General features: G+C 41.7%; 1 protein-coding gene across 3 annotated transcripts in view; it reads right to left on the bottom strand.

Moving 5' to 3' along the window:
• FGD3 (FYVE, RhoGEF and PH domain containing 3) overlaps positions 1-24442 on the bottom strand; it is a 104914-nt gene that overhangs the window by 6980 nt on the left and 73492 nt on the right. For all 3 annotated transcript variants that reach the window (XM_083421086.1, XM_083421087.1, XM_083421088.1), the window contains 10 exons: positions 23032-23170; positions 21471-21529; positions 19117-19263; positions 17731-17823; positions 16873-16952; positions 16523-16553; positions 15133-15234; positions 11432-11494; positions 4950-5072; positions 2191-2343 (listed from right to left, as the gene is read on the bottom strand). In XM_083421086.1, the coding sequence (XP_083277212.1) occupies positions 2191-2343; positions 4950-5072; positions 11432-11494; positions 15133-15234; positions 16523-16553; positions 16873-16952; positions 17731-17823; positions 19117-19263; positions 21471-21529; positions 23032-23170 (990 nt within the window). The remainder of the gene's footprint in view (positions 1-2190; positions 2344-4949; positions 5073-11431; positions 11495-15132; positions 15235-16522; positions 16554-16872; positions 16953-17730; positions 17824-19116; positions 19264-21470; positions 21530-23031; positions 23171-24442) is intronic.

Genomic DNA, 24442 nt, shown 5'->3' with positions numbered 1-24442 from the left:
TTAAGTCATTTGATAGAAGCAAAGGGAGGTCTGATCTGCAGTGAAAGCTATGGATGGGGATTCCTAACAGCAGAGTTTGGAGAGGTTATCTCTCACTTGGACTACTGCAATGAGCTCTATGTGGGGCTATCTTTGAAGGTGACCCGGAAACCACAACTAATTCAGAATGTGGCAGCTAGACTGGTGACTGGGAGTGGCCGGCAAGACCACATAACACCGATCTTGAAAGACCTACACTGGGTCCCAGTATGTTTCTGGGCACAATTCAAAGTGTTGGTAAAAGGTAAAGGGACCCCTTACCGTTAGGTCCAGTCGCAGATGACTCTGGGGTTGAGGTGCCCATCCCGCTTTACTGGCTGAGGGAGCCAGCGTACAGCTTCCAGGTCATGTGGCCAGCATGACTAAGCTGCTTCTGGCAAACCAGACCAGCACACGGAAATGCTGTTTACCTTCCTGCTGGAGCAGTACCTATTTATCTACTTGCACTTTGACGTGCTTTTGAACTGTTAGGTTGGCAGGAGCAGGGACCGAGCAACGGGAGCTCACCCTGTTGCAGTGATTCAAACTGCCGACCTTCTGATCAACAAGCCCTAGCCCTAAACGGCCTCAGTCCAGTATACCTGAAGGAGCGTCTCCGCCCCCATCGTTCTACCTGGACACTGAGGTCCAGCGCTGAGGACCTTCTGGCGCTTCCCTCACTGCGAGAAGCCAAGTTACAGGGAACCAGGCAGAGGGCCTTCTCGGTAGTGGCATCCGCCCTTTGGAACACCCTCCCACCAGATGTCAAAGATAACAACAACTACCAGACTTTTAGAAGACATCTGAAGGCAGCCCTGTTTAGGGAAGCTTTTAATGTTTGATGAACTACTGTATTTTGATATTTTGTTGGAAGCCGCCCACAGTGCCTGAGGAAACCCAGCCAGATGGTGGGGTATAAATAATATATTATTATTCTTATTATTAAGATGGTTAGAGAACCAAAGATAATATATTATTATTATTATTAAGATGGTTAGAGAACAGAAGAGCCAGAGGCACCTCTGGGGGTGAAGTCAACCACCTGTGTTAGCAGCACTGAAGTGACCCCTCCCACTGGGTGCAAGCCTGGGCAGTGTGTATGGAAGTCCTGAGCTGCCCAGACGACAAGCCCCCTCTCTCAGCCTTGCTGATGTGGTCCAAAGTAAAACAAAGCAGTATTTTTGGCACCAACTTAGCCACAGGAGTTGCTGGAAGGAGGCGTACAAGGTGCCATCCAACCATCTGAGGGACTGCACAGTATATAAAAGAACGACAATAGAACAGAACAATTTGGGCAGAAAAAACCTAATATACAGCCACAGTTTTAACTCTGGAGGGAGAAGAAGAGGAAGCACTACAAATTATATAATCAGTGTAGCTGGTACACTCATCAGGTTTATGTTCCTTGCATCTATTAAAACCTTGTGTACCTCCTTGCACTGAGAATTTATTCTAAACTTTTGCAGCACAACTTTATATTATCAATGACTTGCATGCTTAGTGTTTACAGTCCTTATCCTTGATGCATGCTGACACACATCCCTCCCTGTGTATAGCCATATAGCTAAAAGTGAAACACAGAACAAGCCTTGGCACAGGTTTAACTCCTTAGTTTGGATCTAAATCTTCAAGTTCCACATCCTAACACAACACTTTGTCTGCTGCGCCAAACCAATTCTCAATATAGCAGCTGCTATTGCCTTTTTTGGGGTTTTTTTGTTACTCTCAGATATCCACACAATCCACATTTTAAAGGAAAGGAAGATTTCAGAAGGCAGAATTCTCTAATGTGCAAGTGTCAGTGCATAATTGCTCTAACATAAAACAATTTCATTATACATCTACAGCTCTGCTCCTGAGAATTGGGCTTCATTCCATAATGTGCAACCCCCTGTTCATGCTGAAAGCAACAATGGCTGAAAATTATGTGCATGGGGGTGGCTTATGTGCAGGGAAGAAAAAAAAGTGCATATAAAATAAAATTGAAAGGACTGAAAAGACATAATGCAGCAGCAACCATGAAACTGGCCCTCTGGTAGGTCTATGTAATACATGATGGATTTCTGAATGTTTAAGTATTGTGAGGCAAGACTATGAAATGATTTTAACAATGAAAAGTATGCTTCTGCTGAGGTAACTAGTCATTTTAGGTGTTAATATGACAAAATATACCTCCGTTGCCATTTTTTTCTTTTGTTCTCCTGCACCTTCATTGCCCAAGACACACGGGGTTGCTGATGGCAGTTGAAAACATTCTTTACACACTCGGTTGTGGCGGCTGTTATCAGCAAGTGTTTTAAATTCAGAGCATTTTGCACAGATAACCTGGATGAAAAAGAACAGGACTTTATTCTTAAGTCATTATTGGTCAACAATAAAACTCCTTTATAATTAGAACCACTTTGGTTCCTGTTCCCATAAGCAATGATCTTGAATAATAATAACACAGGAATTTCAGGTATTATGTCCAAGTTAGGATTACCTCCCACCTGCTTGGCACTAGAGAATGATTTTGCTACTCCATGCTATTTGTTAAAACTCTACCTACAATGGGGGGGGGGGATATAACAAAGCCACCCTGTATGGGTTTGCCTTCCTGTTCAGTGTTATAAACTGACACTTTTCGGTTACACTGGATTAAAATTTTATCAGGTTTCCTAGAAGCCCATCTAAATGTAAATTTATAAGAACCCCATTAATGAAAGGATGCCAGTTGGTGCTTCACAAACATGACATATTGTTTACACCAGCTAAAGTTCTGCATCGCGCAAGGAAGAGGTGGAAATTCAGCACTTCAATCATTTTGGCCACATTGAACTTGAACAAGTAAGGGCATCAATATTCATTTGTTGGAAATTTTTCCAAACAGCAGAGCAACAATTAGCAAATCATTCTTTCAAAGCAACAAAAATCCAACAATGCAGGAAACCGTGAGAGAGAAGGTACTTCGACGTAAGAATTTACACCTGCAAATTGATGGGTGAATAACGAGCTGCTTTTTCACAGGATTCGTCTGAACATTACTTGAAACAGGAACAGCAGCAAGGAACAGGAAGCACCCCAGAGAGATATTTCTGTTGTGGGTTTTTTAGAACTATTATTGCTGTAGAGACATGATGACAGTCGTACCAACCATTCTGATCCTGCTATTTTGGGTGCAGTAACAGCAGTCTATTTTGTACAGGACCGTGAGTGACTGGAGCATTGATAATCCACAAGACAGTACGTTTTGACACACTTAACTGACTCTCATACTGGTAAGGCATTAACTGAAAGCATCTTTTTAGTTAATGGCCTTTCATGTCTGAAACACAGACTTGCAGCTAGATCCAAAACATAATGCTTGATAAAATAGAAGATTACAATTAATGCACTGACCTAGCATATGGCTGCAGGATGCAGGGGAAGATTATACCTCAATCATTTTAAAGCACAGAATGCATGAAAAATATGATACGTATATTATTTGTGAAAGCTCATCATACCCTATTTGACTCCTATAAGAAGGGTGGAGCTAAACTTTCCCAAAGCATGTTCTCTTATCAATTAGAACGTCTAGAAAGTTAGTACAGTATTTTTAAATGAGTGAAGGCGAAAGGCTGAAATCAAGTCTAAATATGATTTTGGATAGGAATTTGGCATATCAGCTGAATAACACTTTACCTTGTAAAAAATATATATGTGGATACTGGCAATAAGGGGCTTTCTTCCCCAGGTCGTAAAAGTCTCTATATACTCAGTCTACATATGTGCTTGAAAATCAAACCTCACCAGACCTTGTGAATTTTCTGGAGAATCTTCTGGGAGAAATGCAGGATGTCATTCATTAGATGGGAATTCAATAGCTATATGCCAGGGGTGGAGAATATTCTGGGAACCGTGTCAGTGATGGGCAGGGAGGGAAAAGGTGGAGCACTGGGTGTGACTCCTGCCTTTGTACACACACATCCAAACTTGCTCTCCAAACTTGCTTGCTCTCCATCCAAACAAGCAAGCGGCATCACTGCAGTTCAGGGACCCAATCCAGCCAGGGAAAAGCATCCAAGGGGGCCAAGTGAGCAGGGTGAGCAACAAGGAGTGTGGCCTGAGTAGGAGGAATGGCCATAGGAGAGTCCCAAGGCGCAAATACAGATTAGGCTCCTCACCCTTGGTATAGGCTAACAAATTGGCTCAGTGAGTTTGGATTAACAAAAAAGAAAGGCAAATCTACCATCTTTTAGTTGCAGTAGTTGGTAATTAGGGACGCATTTAGCTGGCTTATATCTGGGAGCAAGACCATGCAATGTACACTAGTGGCATGGTCTTTTGGGAAATATTCAAACTATTGTTGTTGTTATATTAGAATGTAAGTGGTTAAGAAACAAAGCTATCTAAAAGTTGGGGTTGATTATTTATCAATGAGAAGTACACCTGACGGTTCTGTTAGATGAGAAAGATAATCTGTGGCTTTTAATAATGGCAAGTTTTAATGTTTGGATGATTCATGTTTGGATGATTCATGTTAAATTAAGCAAAACATGGGCAAAATGGCTGTGATTGGAAAAAACTGAAAACAAATTCCAATGAAATCAATAAACATTGGATTAAAGTTTCACTGGATTTCAACAGAATTTAATTTGAAGTATCTATGTTTAAAAAGAAAAAACTTTTTTTCTTATTTGGAAATGGTGTGAAATTTGTCCTAAGAACTCTATCCAGATACTTTTTGATCCTGATTTTCCCATTGTTAAGGAGCATGGCTCACCAGAAGATAAAAACGTGGAAAAGGGGAAATCAATCTACTTATGCAGACAGTCTTGGGAACTGAAGGACTTGAGAAGATGATTCCCCCCCCCCCTCTTTTTGCAGAATTTTATAAAGAAAAACCAGCTTGTTCCAAATAAGTAACAATGCACATACATATAAATAGTAATTTTCACTCCAATACTCACTGCCCCACATTGCTTGCAATGGTGACGTCTTTTTGTAATGGAGTTGAAGCTTTCACTGCAGCTTTTGCAAGCTTGCTTCTCCTTTTCCCTCTTTGATTTGGAGGATTTTCTGCAACACTCAGGCTGGGATGAAAAAATAAAATTTAAATGTTAAACAATCTGACTTTGAACCAGTGAAGGGCAGCTTGAGCCCCACAAGTGTATTATCATTATTATTTTAAAGTTTGGTATGTATAATGTCATGATTTTAACACACGTGGTTAGCATTTAGAGTGCCAGATATAACTTAACTCAAGTTTTGCCAGTTGTTACGGGCCAACTTTCACAGCCAAACAGCTCTAGACATTTGGAATGATGGCTAGACCAGCTATTTTAAAAGCCTCTAACAAGGGTTGAACTAGCACTGTTTAGTTAAGAATTATAGATTTTCTAAGAAGTCTATTATTTGCATGCTCAAGGTCTCTTTACCCTTCCTGATATGTGAGCTGCCTTCTCCCTCAGAAAGTATTTCCTGCTGTGCAAGCAACATGCAAGCAAACTACCTGCAAGGATGTATATTTTGAGCAAGACTTCTTTGTCTGAAGAATTTGAGACAACTACTCAAAAGGAAGAATGCAGGCCTTCCCAAGCAGTTACAGGCAGACATCGGGATAACTTCAAGCATACAGTGGTACCTCGGGTTAAGTACTTAATTCGTTCCGGAGGTCCGTTCTTAACCTGAAACTGTTCTTAACCTGAAGCACCACTTTAGCTAATGGGGCCTCCTGCTGCTGCCGCGCTGCCGGAGCACGATTTCTGTTCTCATCCTGAAGCAAAGTTCTTAACCCGAGGTACTATTTCTGGGTTAGCAGAGTCTGTAACCTGAAGCGTATGTAACCTGAAGTGTATGTAACTCGAGGTACCACTGTATTGGAAAGCCAACAACTGGTCATGGTTTCAGAATGGCTATAAATCATAATCTGTTAGGATGAAACCAATTACGATCCTGCATTTGGACATAACATTCAGGAATTCCTTCTTTCCTGGTTTGTTTACCTGCTCTCACTGGGAAGGAGCAAAGTGGAAACAGCTAGGCTGCATGTGCAGCCAAGAACCTTAGTCTGCCAAGTATGTGTGCATGAGCAGCAAAGATTTTAATCATTCAATCCCATCGCTACCAGCAAAGCAGCAACTGCAACACTACCCAGTTCAGGACCAAGCATATGGTTCATTTCAGAGAAGTTGTTTAATTTATATTAGCATTCATTTCTTGCCCCAAAGAGCACAAAGATCGTTTTTTAAAGGTAGAGGTATGGCCTGTAATTAAACTTTATGGAGTGCGTTATAGGTTTGCTAACAGTCTTCCATGCACTGCCTTTTCTGCTCACATTACAAACCACACACTCAGAGGCTGCTTCAGTATGTAAAGAAGCTCTCAATTACTATAGCAACTAACAAATACAAGTGTCCGGAATATTAGCTACCGATGACATTTATTTCAGGTGTACACAAAAGCTTTTAAAATAAATAAATTAAAGGGTCATTCCACACCAAGCTAGCATTGTGTTGCCGATCATACAGGCTCAGACTACAACACCACCACCACCAATTTGCACCTTTGCTGTCACTGCGGCCTGTGATTTGCCTCAGCCTTAGCGCTAGGGATTTCCACCAAGCTGTACTTTATCAGGTGCAACATCTATTAGGTAAAGGTAAAGGGACCCCTGGCCATTAGGCCCAGTTGCAGACGACTCTGGGGTTGCGGCGCTCATCTCGCTTTACTGGCCGAGGGAACTGGCGTACAGCTTCTGGGTCATGTGGCCAGCATGACTAAGCCACTTCTGGCGAACCAGAGCAGAGCACGGAAATGCTGTTTACCTTCCCGCCGAAGTGGTAACTATTTATCTACTTGCACTTTGATGTGCTTTCGAACTGCTAGGTTGGCAGGAGCAGGGACTGAACAACGGGAGCTCACTCCGTTGCGGGGATTCGAACCGCCAACCTTCTGATCGGCAAGCCCTAGGCTCTGTGGTTTAACCCACAGAGCCACCCGCGTCCCTTTTATCATCTATTAGTGAGCCCTGCAAATAACACTGAGCGAAAGAAATGCCTTGCTAGCTCCTACATTCCCCAACAACCCTGTATGCAGTGAACGGGTCTCAGCCCTCCTGAACCACCAAAAGGATCCGACAGAAAGGAATTGGGCAATGTCGTCAGAACCCAATTCAGCTCCCCCCAGGATATTTCAGTGGTGGTGGTGGAGCACTTCCCATCCATCACCAAAAAGAGTCCTGTTGCATGGTAACTTCAGGGAAGTGGAAAAATAAAGGATGCAAGGGTTACCGATCCCAGTGCCTTGGAACTCTTGGGATATGAGTATTGCCTCCCCTGAATCCTCCTGCCTTGTGGATGTGCACTGGTGCCTTTAGGAAATGGTACAGTGGTACCTCGGGTTAAGTACTTAATTCGTTCCGGAGGTCCTTTCTTAACCTGAAACTGTTCATAACCTGAAGCACCACTTTAGGTAATGGGGCCTCCTGCTGCCGCCGCACCGCTGGAGCAAGATTTCTGTTCTCAAAGTTCTTAACCCGAAGCACTATTTCTGGGTTAGCGGAGTCTGTAACCTGAAGCGTATGTAACCTGAAGTGTATGTAACCTGAGGTACCACTGTACATGTGCAACCTGCATTGAGTGCACTTTGGGGTTCTGCGTAGGTTAAGAGTTTATTCCCACAGCCCCACTACTTTTCTACAAGAATAGGGGGTTCTCCAACATAAGAATAGCCTGCTTGATCAGGTCAATGGCCCCTGTGGTCCAGTACCCACAGTGGCCAACCAGATAACGATAACAACAACAACAATTTATTATTATTTGTACCCCACCCATCTGGCTGGGTTTCCCCAGCCACTCTGGGTGGCTTCCAACAAAGATTTTAAAATACATTAAAATGTCACACATTAAAAACTTCCCTAAAGAAGAATAATTTATTTCCCACAGGTGCCTGTGGGAAACCAGCCAGCAGGACCCGAGCACAAGAGCCCTCTCTCCTCCTGTGATTTCCAGCAACAGGTATTCAGAAGCATTGCTGCCTCCAAGTGCAACAGCAGAGCGTAGCCATCAATATCCCTCTCCTCCATGGATTTGTCTGAGTCTCCAAGCTGGTGAGCATCACGGCCTTCTGGGGGAGCGAGTTCCATAGACCCCTTTCCAGCACAGCAGAATCCCTAGTGTTCTGCCTTCAGCATTTACATGCCAGCATGGAAACTCACTCAACAGGCGAACAGGCACGATTTCACAATGATGGGAGTGAAACTGACAGAATGCTCAGTTACTCAACCCCGTGTACTGCTACAGGCTTTGCAATTTACTTCCATTTATATTTTAGAGAGTGACTGTATGATGTAAATAACACAACCTATATAAAAATGGCAGTGAAGACATGGTCATTCCTCAATGACAATTCTGAAAAGAATGCCAACCAGCAAATTTTAAAAAAGCAACAGAAACATCTGTGTATTTAGGATGCAAAACCACTATGCAGTATTTACTAATTTTAACTATCTGGTATAGCTTTCTTAATTAATACTGGCCATATCACAATGTCTTAAGCATTCCTTTAGGAAGCTGGACAGAATAAAGAAGGCAGCTTCTAGTTTGCTGCCTATCACCACCACCAAGTGGTTCAGCTGTATAAAGACTTAGAGAGAAAAGAGGCTGTGCTTAACACAGGAGCTCTTGGATGGCACAATCCAGCTAGCTGTTGACAGGTGCTTTTCAAACACTAGGAGAAAGATTCTCACACAAATGTATAAATATGAACCTTGATTTCAACTTTTACTGTGAGCTTTAAGTGGCATTCCTATTAAACAGAGAAGCCATTTGGCTTTTTATTAAAAAGTAGCATGTCTACTATAAGCAAAATACACAGATTTAATTTTTAAAACAACAACAACGATTTAAATAGGTAACACAAATGAGATTAAGTACAGAAATGTCACAATGCAAAATATATAAAGCTGCTATCTTCTTTAATGTTTTTTATAGTTCAAAAAACCTAATAGATGCTTATAATACTATTGTACATTAATATAAAAAGTAACCATAACCACTGTTCACAGCAAGACCCAAAGAATTCCCTACGGCAAAAAGCTTCCCACAGCATTTATGCATTTCTTCCTCTCCCATACCAGAGCAAGCAGCCAAGCCCTGGCAAACATCAGATGTAACAGCGATTTACCATCACCGCCAGCTGCCATTCAAGAGCTGCTGGGATTGCTGTGACTATTTAGAGCAGTTGCAACAAATCCCAAGCAAGAAATTAAGTTGCCGTATCCCTACAGTTGTCCTCCAAGCCTTTTATGAAAATGCCAGGCAGTTGCGCAGCATCTCAAATTGCTGAATGGCAAACAGAGTATGCTGTTTCCCAGCCCAATTTTTTTTTATATATGGGTAGCATAGATAAGTTCTAAGCAGGTGTTTAAAGGTTGAAACAGAAGGCACCTGCTGATGCTCTATTAGCAAAGCATTTCACAGGACTGGATCAACAATACTAAAGGCTCGGTTTCTTGTTGTCAGATGATCACCGCCCCAACTTGGGGGAACGACCAATGATGCTTCTACAGATGATCTCAATGACTGAGTTAGGTTATAAGGGTTTAGGCAAACCAGGAGCCAGGTTTTTCAGGGCTCTGTTAAGTAATGCAAGGATCTAGAACCTGGTTTGGTAGTAGATGGACAGCAAATGCAGATTTTCTAGCATGTTGGGTTTACTGAAGGGCCGGGGACTATGTCTCCAGGTGTTTGTAGACTACAACTCCCATTAGCCATGCTGACTGAGGATAATAGGAGACAGAGTTCTGGAGGGTACCCACAATGACTACCCCTTCCATTGAGTTACATCGCATAATGGTCTTGTGGACTGTGGCAGGGACCCCCCCCCCCCCAATTTCATCCACATGATCTCTTTCTTCAAAACCTCATAGGAAATCATTCTGGCAGCATACATTGCAGATAACATGCCACACACTTTATTATGGGTTATATTTAACTCAGTTTCACTCAGGGTAGACCACTGAAATTAGTGGGCCTAACTCAGTCAAATAGCCTGTATGAATCCCTGGAGTGCAAAACGTGTTTACAAGACATTTAGAGCTTGAGAATACTATGGTGTGACTGAAGCAAGCTAAACTGTAAGAAGGGCTGCAATACTTAATCAGTGAATATACCTAATTACCATTTGAGTGGCTAAAAATGTGCCCATCATTAAAGCAGGAAGCAGATTTTTAAAATGGAAAGTGGTATAAATGCAAGTGTTTCCAAAAATTGTAGGTGACAGGTACTATCTCAGAAAGGGGACTCCACCTCCTGCTCTCTCTCAAAGGATGCCTTTTCTAAGATGATGCCTGCTGGGACATATGAGTGTGACATCGGAAGAACAAGAGGGATACAGTGGTACCTCAGGTTACATACGCTTCAGGTTACAGACTCCGCTAACCCAGAAATAGTGCTTCAGGTTAAGAACTTTGCTTCAGGATGAGAACAGAAATTGTGCTTCAGGATGAGAACACAAATCGTGCTCCAGCGGCGTGGCAGCAGCAGGAGGCCCCATTAGCTAAAGTGGTGCTTCAGGTTAAGAACAGTTTCAGGTTAAGAACGGACCTCCGGAACAAATTAAGTACTTAACCCGAGGTACCACTGTATGTCCCCCCCCCCCCCAGCATTACTATTCATATGCAAATTTACACAGATTTAATCAACCAATCTTACTAGACTGAAACTCATCTGATTAATTGGCTACAATTTCTTTCATCAGGTGAAAGCCCTAATTATAAAGAATGCCAAGTACAGCACGCTGAATTAAAGCAGTTTAGCCTAGAGCGGCAGCTTTTCATGTAAGAAGCACCATCTGATATCTTAACTGGTGAACATCCGAACCAGACCTAAGACTCTAGTTTCCTAATAAAAGACATCTGTGGCATATTATGGATGTGAGCCACGATTTGCAGTGCTTACACTGAAAACCATCATTAGGAGGGAAATTACTGTGCCTTTCCCAGCTGCCGAAAGTAAAGCGTTTCTGCTGATAATTCAAAGACTTCTAGTGAAACACAGAACGGACGAGCTTATCTTTCTAGTCTTCAGCTCTGACTTAAGGAAACATATAAGTCAAGTAACAATGGCTTATATTGTACTGGCTTCAGGAGTCCTACTCACTTGTAAATAGAAGACAATGATTTCTTTTCCAACAGTATTCAAAGGAAGCTAATTCAGTCAGCATATGGACTTCAGAAGTGAGGTAAGTGTTGAAAGATTTACATTAGAAAAGGTCAGGAGTAATTTTCACTAATAGTGAAAAAGCACAGTTCAAGTAAATAAAATTTGAATAGAGAATATAGGCTAATGCTTGACCATGTCTGGAATGGGCCTGCTCCCCCCCCCCCTCTCATCAAAACAAAACATTTGAACATTTGATTTAATGAGGCATCCTCCTCGCAATTGCTTACCCCTCCAGATGTGCTGCTACCATCTGTTCCTGGCATGGATTCCACAGAACTGGTGCTCGCTATCTGTTGTGGGAAAGCCATAAGAAAGCACATGAATACTAATAAAACACCCAGCTCTTTAATAGCTCAATACTATGAGCTCTTGCACTGGCCAAGGAGTGTTTGGGAAGGGTCACTATGACTGCTGTTACACCGTTCTTGTGGTTGCGAGGTGACCCAGAGGTGCAATGAAGGTCTGCACTGTTACATGGACACCAGACCGTAATGGTATATGACACCACTGATGAAAGAGCTGTTGTGAAATATACACAGAATAGCTAAAGACAATGGGCGGCAACACAAAATACCAGAGAGTCATTTCAGCCACTGTGGATACAGTTCTACCCAACATTGTAATTTGACATTGTGGAATGATAAATGAGGTATCAGAATAGACCTTCTCTGTCTAATATACACAGGATATCAGTAGTTATACTTTATTATAGTCTATCCACCTTTTGTCCAGGGAGTTCCCATTTTAGCATTTCCCAGCAAAGCACCTGCATGTTAGGACTGCTCAAGGACCCAATGAACTTCATATCTGAGTGGCGATTTGAACCTGGATTCAAAAGGCTCATACAAACATACCATAGGCTATACCGCACTGGCTCTTTTTGTGCACACCAACATATATCTGCCCATGATATGATAACATTTTGGTTCTAATAGAACATAAAATCTTCATATTTAAAATTCTTGAAAGCTAGCAACACTGGAAGGGGTGTCACTCTGCCCATCAACGGGTACAGTGTCCAACAAATTAGAAATCCCCAAAGGGGCTCATCCACATAACTGTTGTGGGTGGTAATACTGGCTTCCAAGAGCAATTTAGTACTGGGGGTGTACTATCATCACCTGACCAAAATGCTGAGAGAATCTTGAGATGGAGAATAAAATCCAGGAGACATCCAAAGGAGAACTGCTGTAGTAATGGGTGACTTTAATTACCCTCATACAGACAGGCTATATGCTCCAAACATAACAAACTGGTAACATCTATTTCTAGATATCCTAAATGATGATGTTCTATGGGAATCAACTAGAGGGGTAGAACTCAGAACCTGGTGTGAGATATAAGTACTGTTGATCCAACTGGGAACAGTGATCCATAATACTATCAAATTTAACATATATGTAAGCGGACAATTGCCCAGAAAGTTCTACACAGTCACATTTGATTTCAAAAGAGAAAAGCTCCCCAGAATGAAGAAACTGGTAAAAAGGAAGCTAAGAGGCAAAGTAAAGAGGACCCAATTTCTCCAGAATGCTTGGGGGTTTTCAAAACCACAATGAAAGCTCGACTAGAATGTATACTACAGTTCAAGAAATGTACCACCAGGGCCAAGAGGATGTCATCATGGTTAGCAAGCAGAGAAAAGGAAGCTCTTAGAGGCTATTAGAGACCATTTTCTTGAGAAAATTGCAGCTTTGTTGAAAGGAAAGGGAGAGGAATTCAAGGAGCACATTGTTAAAAACATAAAGACCACCAACAAAAAACTCTTTAAATACATGAATAGCAGGAGACCAGCTAGGAAAGCAGCTGGATCTTTGAATGACATGGGTATCAAAAGACTCTTAAAGGATAGAAGAGAAAGTTCAGAGAAGCTGAATGAATTCTTATGCCTGCCTTCACAGAAGATGTGGGATAAATCCCTGTTTCTGAACTTTCTTAGAGATGGAGTATGAGAATAGCAGTGATAAGTGACTACGTTCTAGGTCTTATGGGCAAATTGAAAACTGACAAAACACTGGATCCAGATGAGAGTTCTTAAAGAGTTCAAATGTGAAATTGTTGATCTTCTAAGAAAAATATGTAACATGTGCCTACTATCAATCCCCATACCTGAGGAGTGGAAAGTAGCCAACTTAACATGAATGTCTTTTAAAGGGATCCAGCAAATTACAGACCAGTTTACTTATTCCTGGAAAACTGGTGAAAAGCTCTATTAAAGGTAGAACTCCCAAGCATATAGAAGAACAAGTTTCAGCAAAGGTAGGTCCTGTCTCACTAACCTTTCTTAGTACTTTGAGAGTGCCAACAAGTATATAGATAAAAGTACATCGTCAAATATTCCTGAGTAAGTTTATCAGTCGCAGAATAAGAGGAGAGGTCCTCTTAAGAACCAGTAACTGGGTAAGAAACAGGATGCAGAGAGAAGGAATAAATGGATAGTTCTCCTAATGGATGGAAGCAGAAAGTGGAGTCCACCAAGCAAGAGAGCCAACCTTGCATAATCAATCAAACACACAGCACACACATGCTATTTGAATGGTAATGCCCATCTACTTTAGGTGGGCGGGCCCTCAAATATTTTATGGGGGGCGTGAAAGGACCTTGACCTGTAGGAGTTGATTCCTATGCCACCAAGGATTGGTACTAGAACCTGTGCTTTTAATCATGTTCATAAAGTGAGTAATGTAACTCAATATAAGCAAGTGTCAAGAGATGGAGAAAATCGCCTTCCTTTGTCCAGTTCCCCAATGGAAAGTCCCAGGAGTGAGGCTCCACTTATGGGAACTCTGGATCAAAACCACAGGCTACAAATTAAAAACAAACAAAAAAATGCAAGTTTAAGTGCAATATACCGTATTTTTCGCCCTATAGGACGCACTTTTTCCCCTCCAAAAATGAAGGGGAAATGTGTGTGCGTCCTATGGGGCGAATGCAGGCTTTCGCTGAAGCCTGGAGAGCGAGAGGGGTCGGTGTGCACCAACCCCTCTCGCTCTCCAGGCTTCAGGAGAGCCGCAGCGCCAGCCCCACAAGGTCGGGGGACAGCAGGGAGGCGGAACGCCGCCATCCCGCTGTCTCCCTATGTGGTTTAGAGGCTGACGGCGGGGAGATGCGTGCTTCTCCCCGCCGCCAGCCCCGCAAGCTCCGGGGACAGCGAGGAGGCGCGGCGCGTCTTCCCCCTGTCCCCGGACCTGACGTGAAGGCTGGCGGCGGGGAGAAGAGCGCTTCTCCCCGCTGCCTGCCCCGCAAGCTCCGGGGACAGCTGGGAGGCGCGGCGCGTCTTCCCGCTGTCCCCGGACCTGACGTGAAGGCTGGCGGCGGGGAGAAGAGTGCTTCTCCCCGCTGCCTGCCCGCAAGCTCCGGGGACAGCTGGGAGGCGCAGCGCGTCTTCCCGCTGTCCCCGGACCTGTTCTGCATGCAGGCGGTGGGGAGAAGAGCGCTTCTCCCCGCTGCCTGCCCGCAAGCTCCGGGGACAGCTGGGAGGCGCAGCGCGTCTTCCCGCTGTCCCCGGACCTGTTCTGCATGCAGGCGGTGGGGAGAAGAGCGCTTCTCCCCGCTGCCTGCCCGCAAGCTCCGGGGACAGCTGGGAGGCGCGGCGCGTCTTCCCGCTGTCCCCCGACCTGTTCTGCATGCAGGCGGTGGGGAGAAGAGCGCTTCTCCCCGCTGCCTGCCCCGCAAGCTCCGGGGACAGCTGGGAGGCGCAGCGAGTCTTCCCCCTGTCCCCGGACCTGATGTGAAGGCTGGCGGTGGGGAGAAAAGCGCTTCTCCCCGCTCCTGGCCCCACAAGCGCCTGAGGGGGAAATAAAATTTTTTTTCTTTATTTCCCCCCCAAAAAACATGGTGCGTCCTATGGGCCGGTGCGTCCTATGGGGCGAAAAATACGGTATATGACAGCAAAGACCCACAGGAATAATGATCACTAAATGCTTACTGATGAATCTGGAAGATGCTCATCTTCTTGAGAAAAAGAGCTGTTATAAGCTCTAAACGTTTCACTGTTCTGTTTATGTTTTTCAATTGTTGCTTGAATGACCTGCAATAAAATTCCAAGAAATGCAGTAAGTAAAAGTAAGCTGCAAAATCTTATTTAGAACACAAAACCAAAAACCTTTTTAAAAACAAAACAAAACAAAACAAAACTGTTTGCTGATGTCATTACCTAAGAGTGTTGTTTCTACAAGATGAAGAATTTCCAAGTATGACTTACAAAAGTAGAGCCTCAAATTAAGAATGTATTCTGTAAAAACTGAAAGGTCACTTCAGTTAACCAACTATAAGGAACAAAAGCACTACCAGAATTATATAAATGTAATGGGAGAGGTAGGCAATGGGTCTTCTGCTAAAACACCAATAAGATTTCAATGCAGAAGTCATCAGTTCCTCACCCCGAAGCAATATTTTCCATTACTGTAATAGAGTACATGTGAGGCTGCCTTTGAAGACGCAGTTAGTGTAAAATACTATTGTGGACATGCTAACTGGGACTCGCCATTAGGAATCCATCTTGCTTCTTCTGAAGCACCTGCATTGGCTATTTGTCTATGTTCAGGCTCACATTAAAGTGATTATGCCCACTTTTAAAGTTATTTCTTCATGGCTTGGGACATATTTGACCATTTTCTTCACATGAGTGCCTTAAGATAATCCTCAGAGACTTTGGATACCCATCATGAATACACGGCTGTATCCGACCAAGCTGTGTAATGACTTCCTGCTTGCATAACGGGACTTCCTCTCCCTCTACTCCCTCACCAATCTGCTGTGGAGGGTTGGAGGAAACTCCAGGATAGATCTGGGTGGAGTGCAGCATCACATGGGGCAGAGAGGCTGTTCTGTTGTTCAGGCAGAAGTCTTTGCACTAATGGGATGGCTTTGCTAGATACAGCCCTTGGTGGATTATGATTAGGGAGCAGTCTTTTCTGTTACATTCCTAGTTATGAAATACCATCGGGAGGTTCACATTTGCCTACTCTGACGTCATCTTAGTACTAAAGTCTTTTTTTTACTGTCTCAGGCATGTTAAGGGCATGCTTTCATCTCCAGTGTCTGTTTTTTTATAATGCTTTTTTTTTAAAAAAAAACTTTTGCTAGCTTTATTGTTAGTTTACTCAGCTTTACTTATCTTTGTATAGCTATATTTTATTGTTTTATTGTAAGTTGGTCAGGGAAAGGTGTCTTTTTGGCAGGGTGAGGTATAACAGCTTGGAAATAATGAAATGGAGAAAAAAGTTCCTATATGCAGCTTAATGTACTTAGCAAAGAAGAACACCGAAAATGAAATGGGCTGGCACAAAGGCTAAGTAAAATATGCTTATATTGACCTGGATCCATTCTTTCTTCTCTTCTTCTGTCCTATAAAATGCAGAAAAGACATACATGTTGTATACATGTAGCATATTCAGTAGCTGTTTCAATATCTGCAGTCTTATAAGCAGATAATAGTCTTATTCATCTCTACAGTAATTCATGTTTTGTTAATGGAATATGATATGCCACCTATTCTAAACTCGGCAGCATATAATTGAAAACTACCCTTTGCTTCCCCTTTACCTTATTTATGATTCAAAACAATAGAATTTACTAGAATGAATTATTTTCTAGTTGAATTAGGCTTCTGCAGCCTAACATTCCTTCCTCAAAACATGCAGAATGAATGAACAAAATTCTGTACCTAGCTTGTAGCTCCAATGATCTCTTCTTTCCTGTTATTGAGAATGTATGAGCCACGTTTTGCTTGCTGATTTCCTGGACCTAGGAAACCAAGTATATTTTACTATACTTTAAAATGCAATTTTCTAAACACTTTTAAGATTACCAAACAAACCTCTACTCTCTCTAAATAAACAGCAGCAACTATTAATAATAATGAACTGTTTGTTTAAAAATAACATCTAGTGTCTACTTTTTAATGACAATGCTTTCAGAGGCATTATTTACACAAGGGTTTTTCTGAGATACAAACAAGGTTTGCCAGCTGTAAGGTGCAGAAGCAGTTGGTGGAAGAGACTTGGACTCTAACCTAGACTGTATCTGCGACTTGTCTAGGCACGGAGAAATGTATGGGTCCACATCCACTATGTTTTAAGCTCAGCGGCTTTCAAGTGGCACTGATGGAACTGCAATGCCAAAGGAGAAACTGACTGTGGCTTTATTGTTGTTATTGTTTGCACGGTCCCCCTGTTGAAGTCTGCAATACTGCATACTCATTTCCTGCAGTTCCATCTTCAATAACAGCATGTCATGTTCCGCCTTCCACGTTGCCTGTGTTTTACTTTGCTTATGCATTTGGGGATGGCCAAAGGGCTTGTTTCTCAACAAGAGTGACAAATCCTGAATCACAGAATCATAGAGTTGGAAGGGAACCTGAGGATCAACTAGTCCAAACTTCTGCAATGAAGGACTAAACAGCTGTCCCTTATGGGGATCGAACCTGCAACCTTGGCATTATCGGCAGCACGCTCTAACCAACTGAGCTATCCAAGCACTGTTATAAAAGTATATTATAAATGCAAGCAAACAAGATACAAACCTGCAATCCTGCAATATCGATCTTTTCTCGCACACTGAATTTCTGGCCTATTAATCTCAGTTTGGGCACGCAGTACAACACCATGCTGTTAAACTGCAATTGATCGAAAATTCTTGTTATGGTATGTGGAAATCACTTTACTATTCAGACACACCCTTCATTATAAAATCAGTAAGTATAGCCACACCCTTAATTGCAAAATCAGTTGTTATAGCTCATTTCTCCAATAAAGGTTAAAATTTCTAGCACTGTGGTGTGTGAAATTTATCAGGAATTCATTTTTATAGCAACAGCTCATGGGGGGATTGAGGAAAGCTCGATTTTGACTGTGAATCATCTACCTTCTATGAATTGTGATTTATTATTATTATTATTCAATTTCTTGGTCGCTTCATCTTGCCCAGGGCAACCCAAAGCAACTTACAACCAAACAGACAAACAAACAACACCCCACAATAAATACATTAAAAGCAAAAGGAAAAAGAAACACATTAAAAACATCCTGGCCATGTACAAAAGGCCACAGGCCTGGTTACAGAGGGGGGGGGGAATTGCCTGGCAATAACTATGAGTGAAATTCAATGCCACTGCCAGACAGAATGACACCCCCCACCACCCTCCTCTCCACACACACTATATTGGTTGTTCTCCTACTCACCCACCCCAGAGCCAATTTCCAGGGAGGGGAAATACCCCTTGTACAAGCAAACATCCTCATGCAGGGCTTGTGACAACACAGGAGTCAGGTGAATCCTGCCCTATACCTGCAATGTACAATATACCTGTGCAAAACCAACCTACAACATGCTGGGAAGATGCCAGAGTGTTTTCCAGCAGATATTTCAGTAGTATTCTCTGCAGAACTATAAAAATAAGAAAAGCTTTCTATGTCACATGTGGTCTCACACAGAGAGAAACTATGTGTGGATATTATATTCAGAGAGCCATGTCAGAAGATCAACAGCTAATGGCTGGCTGGGCCTGACCTCAGATTTCCAAAGTGCTGCTCCTGTTTTTTGCACAAAATGGTTGACGCTGTCCACTGTTGAGCCTGTGACTGTTAATGATAATTTAAAAGATTATACTTAAGTCTGGTGGCAATGGGTTTGTCAGGTTAATGTCTATGGACTATTTAATATTCGGCAGCACTCTGGGGTAAACTAATAAAAGTGCCAATTACACAAAACCCAAAGCATCATCAAATACGGGTATGGCGACAGAAAGAACATTTTCTTTAAAACAGAACAGAACCTGCTTTTGTGAAAGGAGTATACATGTGCAATACAGAGCAGACTCTACCAGCAAGATCTGACCAATCAGATCAAAGGAGACTTTGTGTCTACAAAGTAGGTGAACACTTTACTCCTGTGAAATGAAGTAACTCACCAGAAATAGATACCTATCCTGAGCGGTGCCATTCTTTGCTGACAGTTTCTGAATATGCCCTTCTTTAATCAATTCATTGGCTGGATTAACAATATCCTCTTCTCCTCCAAGGCGCTCATACACTTCTAACAGCTTGTGCATCTTTTCCTACAAGCACAAAAAGGAAATGCCAACTCAGCTAACAGCTAGTCTTTGTCTATTGCTTTACGATACACACACTAGAAGAAAAAAATAATTCAATTAATTAACAGGGGAAATGCTACCTACTGAAGAATTACTAAATATTGGTATTAAAAAACAAAAAACAATGAACCAACAAAAAATACATGAAAGAAGAAATAAACAGTGCAAGTCCATGGTTTTCCACAGCCTTAAAAAAGCAAATATGAAAACAGAACGCACTCTAGCAACATAAAGCATTTAGTCCTCTCTATTTTAATCATCTCTTGGTACTTCATTGCATTGCCACAGAATCCCAAATAGCTCTTCTGTCAAAGTAGTCGGGAAATTGATTCCCAAGATCATAAAGAAGATAAAATTCTAGCCCTCATAGCAGCAGTAATAAGAGCTGGAGGCTAGAGAAAGACACTTTCATGGGGATCTGATGCCCACATATGAATTTTAGCAAGCAGGGGCTGCCTTATATGTGTCACAAAGGTCTGTACACCAATTTCCAGTGCAGCCATTAAATTTTTCCTGACAACCAAATTCTTCCCAGGGTAGACCCATTGGCATTGAAGGACGTGAGGTAGTAATGTTTATTGATTTCAACAGATCTATTATGAGTACAGCTAGTATGTTGTTGTTGTTGTTGTTGTTAATCCCCCACCCCATTTTCCCTGACATAGTTAAAGGTGGCTTACAAGTACATTAAGAACCACTAAAAACAACAATTAAAAAACAATTAAACATTGATAGGATTAAAACTACACACTTCAGCTTCCTTAGAAACTGTTCCCCATGCCTTGCTATATGTGTGTGTTGCAAGCTGCATGGTTTCGTCATTATTGCCAGCCTTTGATCCCATCCACTTGGCACTCGGAGCACTGGCAAGATAAGAGACCCTTTGAATGCAAATGTTCCCTAATCCTGTGCAAGAATAATGGTGTCTCAATAAGAAAGATGAAAACACCTCTAACTTGTGAATCTGAGAAAGAGAAGAAGCCACAACTACTTCCTGTAAAGAACGCCCAGAGTGAGAAACAAGTGAGTTCATTTAAAACATTGCCTATAATTATTTCTTACAAAAACAGAAGTGTTGCTGGGAGGTAAAATTAGACAAGTAAATATGCAACATCTAAAACAAACCTTGCATTTTCTTTAAAATGTTTTCAAGAGAAGGCAGGATGATTTTATTAAATAAACACATACACAAAGCTTGGATCTTATAGAAATTGTCTCAGTATTGTGTATATGCGTGCGCGCACACACACACACACAGCCAGAGTTTTATGGATTTTCAGTGTTTCAACACGATTACAAAGAAGTATTGCTAATCTTTGTAAATGTTCTTATTGCAGTTAGTGCATACATTGTCATTGCCATTTTGGAAACCAGACTAAGCCTCCTTTCGGAGTTTGACTAACTGAGATGTCAACCACATGAACACTAGCACTTAGAGAAGCTAAGAAACTTCTGTAGGCAAAGAATATGCTCTGCTGCTTATTCCATCATTGTTACATTTCCTATAGTATTTTCACTTATAAACAACTGTCTTTATATATGTCTTCTTAATGACAGAAGCATGGTCTTTAATCTGGGTTTGGCAGGGTGGGAATATACCTTAGGAACATGTTCACTTGCCATACTATAAATAGCTCATTGTGAGCCATGCATTCATTTGCCTAATGACGAGAATACCTCCTGCGCCCAAAATGGTATTAGGGTCACAGGCAATTGCGATTTCACACAACACCTATCTCATATATGTTCATATTCATATATGGGTAAAAAAGGTAAATATATGGACCTGCTCTCTGCCATATATAGGGTCAAACCCCCTAATTGGCCTGTTTCATTTGCAAGAACAATGGCTGAATATTTAAAACTTATGAACATTTTTAGAATACACAGGAAAAAAACTACAACAAAAGATGAGTTTTTGAAAATGGCTACATAAATTAGTATCAGTCACAAGAGAGAAAATGCCGGGGGGGGGACAGACCTCATATACATAAATAATAGATAATAACTATAGAAAGGCACTAATTTATACTTCAGTTTGATCTAGATAGTTTGAATAAGTATGAAAAACCAACATTAAGTCTTCATGGAGTAATGAGAAAACCACTGGTTCAAATAGGAAGCTCAGTTAATGGCTCAGGTGATGATTCAGTTACACAATTTCTACTCACCATCTTTCGGATGGCTGCGTTTGAATGGTTTGCCGCAGTAGAAATGAGCTCCAGTGATTCTGCAATAAAGCAGCAGCAGTTACACATTCTCGAGATCATTATCAGTTAATAGTGCAGTTTTTTATTTCCCTGATGTGTACAGCATTTCTGCAAAAATGCGGCTGCACATAAATGACAGGTTTGTAAGGACAAATCCATTGAATCATATTCCTGTGCTTGTGAGGGTCAAGTGTGTATGCAAGAGTATTAACATAGGACACATTTATAATATCTGAAATAAGTAGCACAGCAACTTGTGTGCATTCAGATTTACATGCTTGGCAAAAGAATTAAAAAAGTAAATAAAAAGGGGAATGAGGGAGGGTGTTCCAGGAAAAATGACTTTGGCAATCCTACCTGCCATTGAACCCAATGTGTTTTGACTATATGTGAATTTGGTTTTATGTGTGATACCCAGAATGTAACTCCCGCGTAAGTCGAGAGTCCCCTGTATACAGTGCGCAACAGTAAATTACCCAGTAAATTACCAAGAGAGGAAAGCATGCAATATATGAAGAGTTATTTTGCTTAGGCACAGCCCTATTTCTACAACTTCCTGTGCAGGAACAGGAATTTCTTTTCCTTAATTTATGGTTGGTGTTAATGTAGGTTCCTGATGTTCAAGCCCAGCCTCAAACACCTCTCTGAAGGTGTTTCACATCTGGAACATAATTTGTGCCTTTTCTGGTTGTGTGCTTCCAAGGCACATATTCATTATATAGAAGGAAGCTGTCTTTAGCAAATGCTTCTCTTCAGTTGCCCAGAATCCGCATAAGGCACTGCAAGTCCCCTTTTGTCTGTACTTTTCTTTGTGGAAGGAAACCTGCAGGGGAACTGATATCACATTAGACTTTCAGCCAGTTAAGCATACAAAGCAGATCAAGTAAGACTGAGCGTATGGCAAGCTATTAGGAGGAAGGCTTGCTTCTCTGTCCCAGCACATGCTGAGTGTGGGTGGGAGGATTGCATGAACTGGCCTAGATACTTTTGAACAGGAAGAATCCTACATTCAACTCATAGCACCTAGGCGGAAAATGGCCAAAGATATGTTCTTTACATGTAACACATAGAATAATGTATTATGGCATTTAAAAGATATAGATCAGCAGATGGGGAACCTATCTATTTCTGTCCCTGTGTAAAGTTGAAATCCTACCCAATCGGAAATTCAATTTCTCTCTCAAAAAAGTTGGCTGGCAAACAGTTGAAATGTCAGGAAACATTATGCGCCATCATGACACTTCAGCCAACTGATGTCAGAAGCTTCACTAACACAGAATAAGTTGATTGGAACTATCATTATCATGCAATAGGTATGTATCAGGTGCTGTGCACTAAGTAAAAAAGAAATGTCATCTTTGGTTTAACAGGTCCACAATAGAAATCCATCAGTCAAAGAGTGTTGTTGTCAGATTCTGACAAAAGAGGAAAAGGTTTAATTTTGAAAAGCTATAACATGATGCATATTTATGCCCCCACACAGAATATGATGCCGAACCATGTGGATGAAAACTGTACATACTTTCAGCATCTTTTCGGTCTAGTGACTCTTCAGGAAGTTTTTTAAGGTAATCCTTTAGGAGAAGCTCATAGCGTGGAATTCTCTGTACAGGTTCCAGCATGTGATGCTGTAATGTCAAGTTTCCACATATTTCTTCTTTCTGTAATTGAAGGAAAGCAGGCTGATTTTCTGAACATTTTTTTATTTTTATTTTGCCATATCCATATACTTAAACCATTTAATGATGTAGGACTGTAGAAAGATGTTCATATGCTTAATTAGTCAGTTTTTTAAATTATCATAAAGATGCTGGTGGTCATGGCAAGGTAAATACAGAATCAAGCAAAGTGTTTCAGATGTACAAATTATCATCATAATAAAAAGGGGAAGGAGAGGAAATGACATTTAGTTACTATGTCATGCTGGATCCAGGCCCAAAGGCATCTCTTACTGATACCTTGGGTTTCAACCTAGGCTCAGTCCAGTACAGCAGTACATCTCCATATCTACTACCCAATTCATGTTCCTTTCCTGTAACAGTATTATTTATTTCGTTATTTCTCAGTGGTATATTCATCACAAAACAAACAAGTACGAAGTGTTGTATACAGAATAGACCCAATGGAAGGAAGTCAACACCAAGCTCTTCTGATCATTCCACCAGTGCAAGTATTTCACCTTACCGGGCAGAACAATCCCCTGTCTCCTCCCACCATGCACTGTTCTGGGAGTTCTCGGGACCACCCTCCCACCACCACCAGTCACTTTAGGGAGGCGTAGAGGGGCATCCAGGGAGAGGAGAGGGAAGGAGGCTCACTGTGCAGGAAGAAATCCTTGCACAGGGCTTCTGCTGCTGACTGGGACTCAATAGACAAATCCTGCCCATTGAAATTAATGGACCTAAGTTACACATGTCTATTAATTTAAACTAGTCTGCTCTAAGTAAAACTAACATTGGATTCAACTCAAAGTCTGCAAGTTAATTATGATGGAATACATTGATCAATATAATGACTATGCATGAAGAGAAAAACAGGTTTATCTTAAACTATGGATTAATGCAAGCCAGCAAATGTTGATGGTTCCCAGTTAGAAGGTTGTAGAAGCTTTGTTTCTCCGCTGGTCCTACTACTGAAGGCTTAGCTTACAGTACTCAGGCTTAGCTTAGCGTTATTTCTGAATCCAGGATCGTGGTTTATTTTGCTCTGGACAAACCATGACCTGAAACCAAGGTCTTACTGTTCACGGCTTGTCTAGAAGAAATAAACAATGATCTCAGGTTCAGACATAACACTAAGTCAAGCCATAAAAAGTGGCTTCTTCAAGGAAGTTATTTTTCTTTTAAGCCTGGCTTCAATTCAGAGTTTATAATAATAAATTTCATATGCCCATTTAATGGTTTATATTTATTGCAATACTCTGTGTAAAACCA

The sequence above is a fragment of the Podarcis tiliguerta genome (assembly GCF_965153285.1).
Source record: "Podarcis tiliguerta genome assembly, chromosome: 2".
Classification (NCBI taxonomy): domain Eukaryota; kingdom Metazoa; phylum Chordata; class Lepidosauria; order Squamata; family Lacertidae; genus Podarcis; species Podarcis tiliguerta.
Note: the sequence above shows the minus strand (reverse complement) of the source record. Positions and strands in the feature narration are given on the sequence as shown.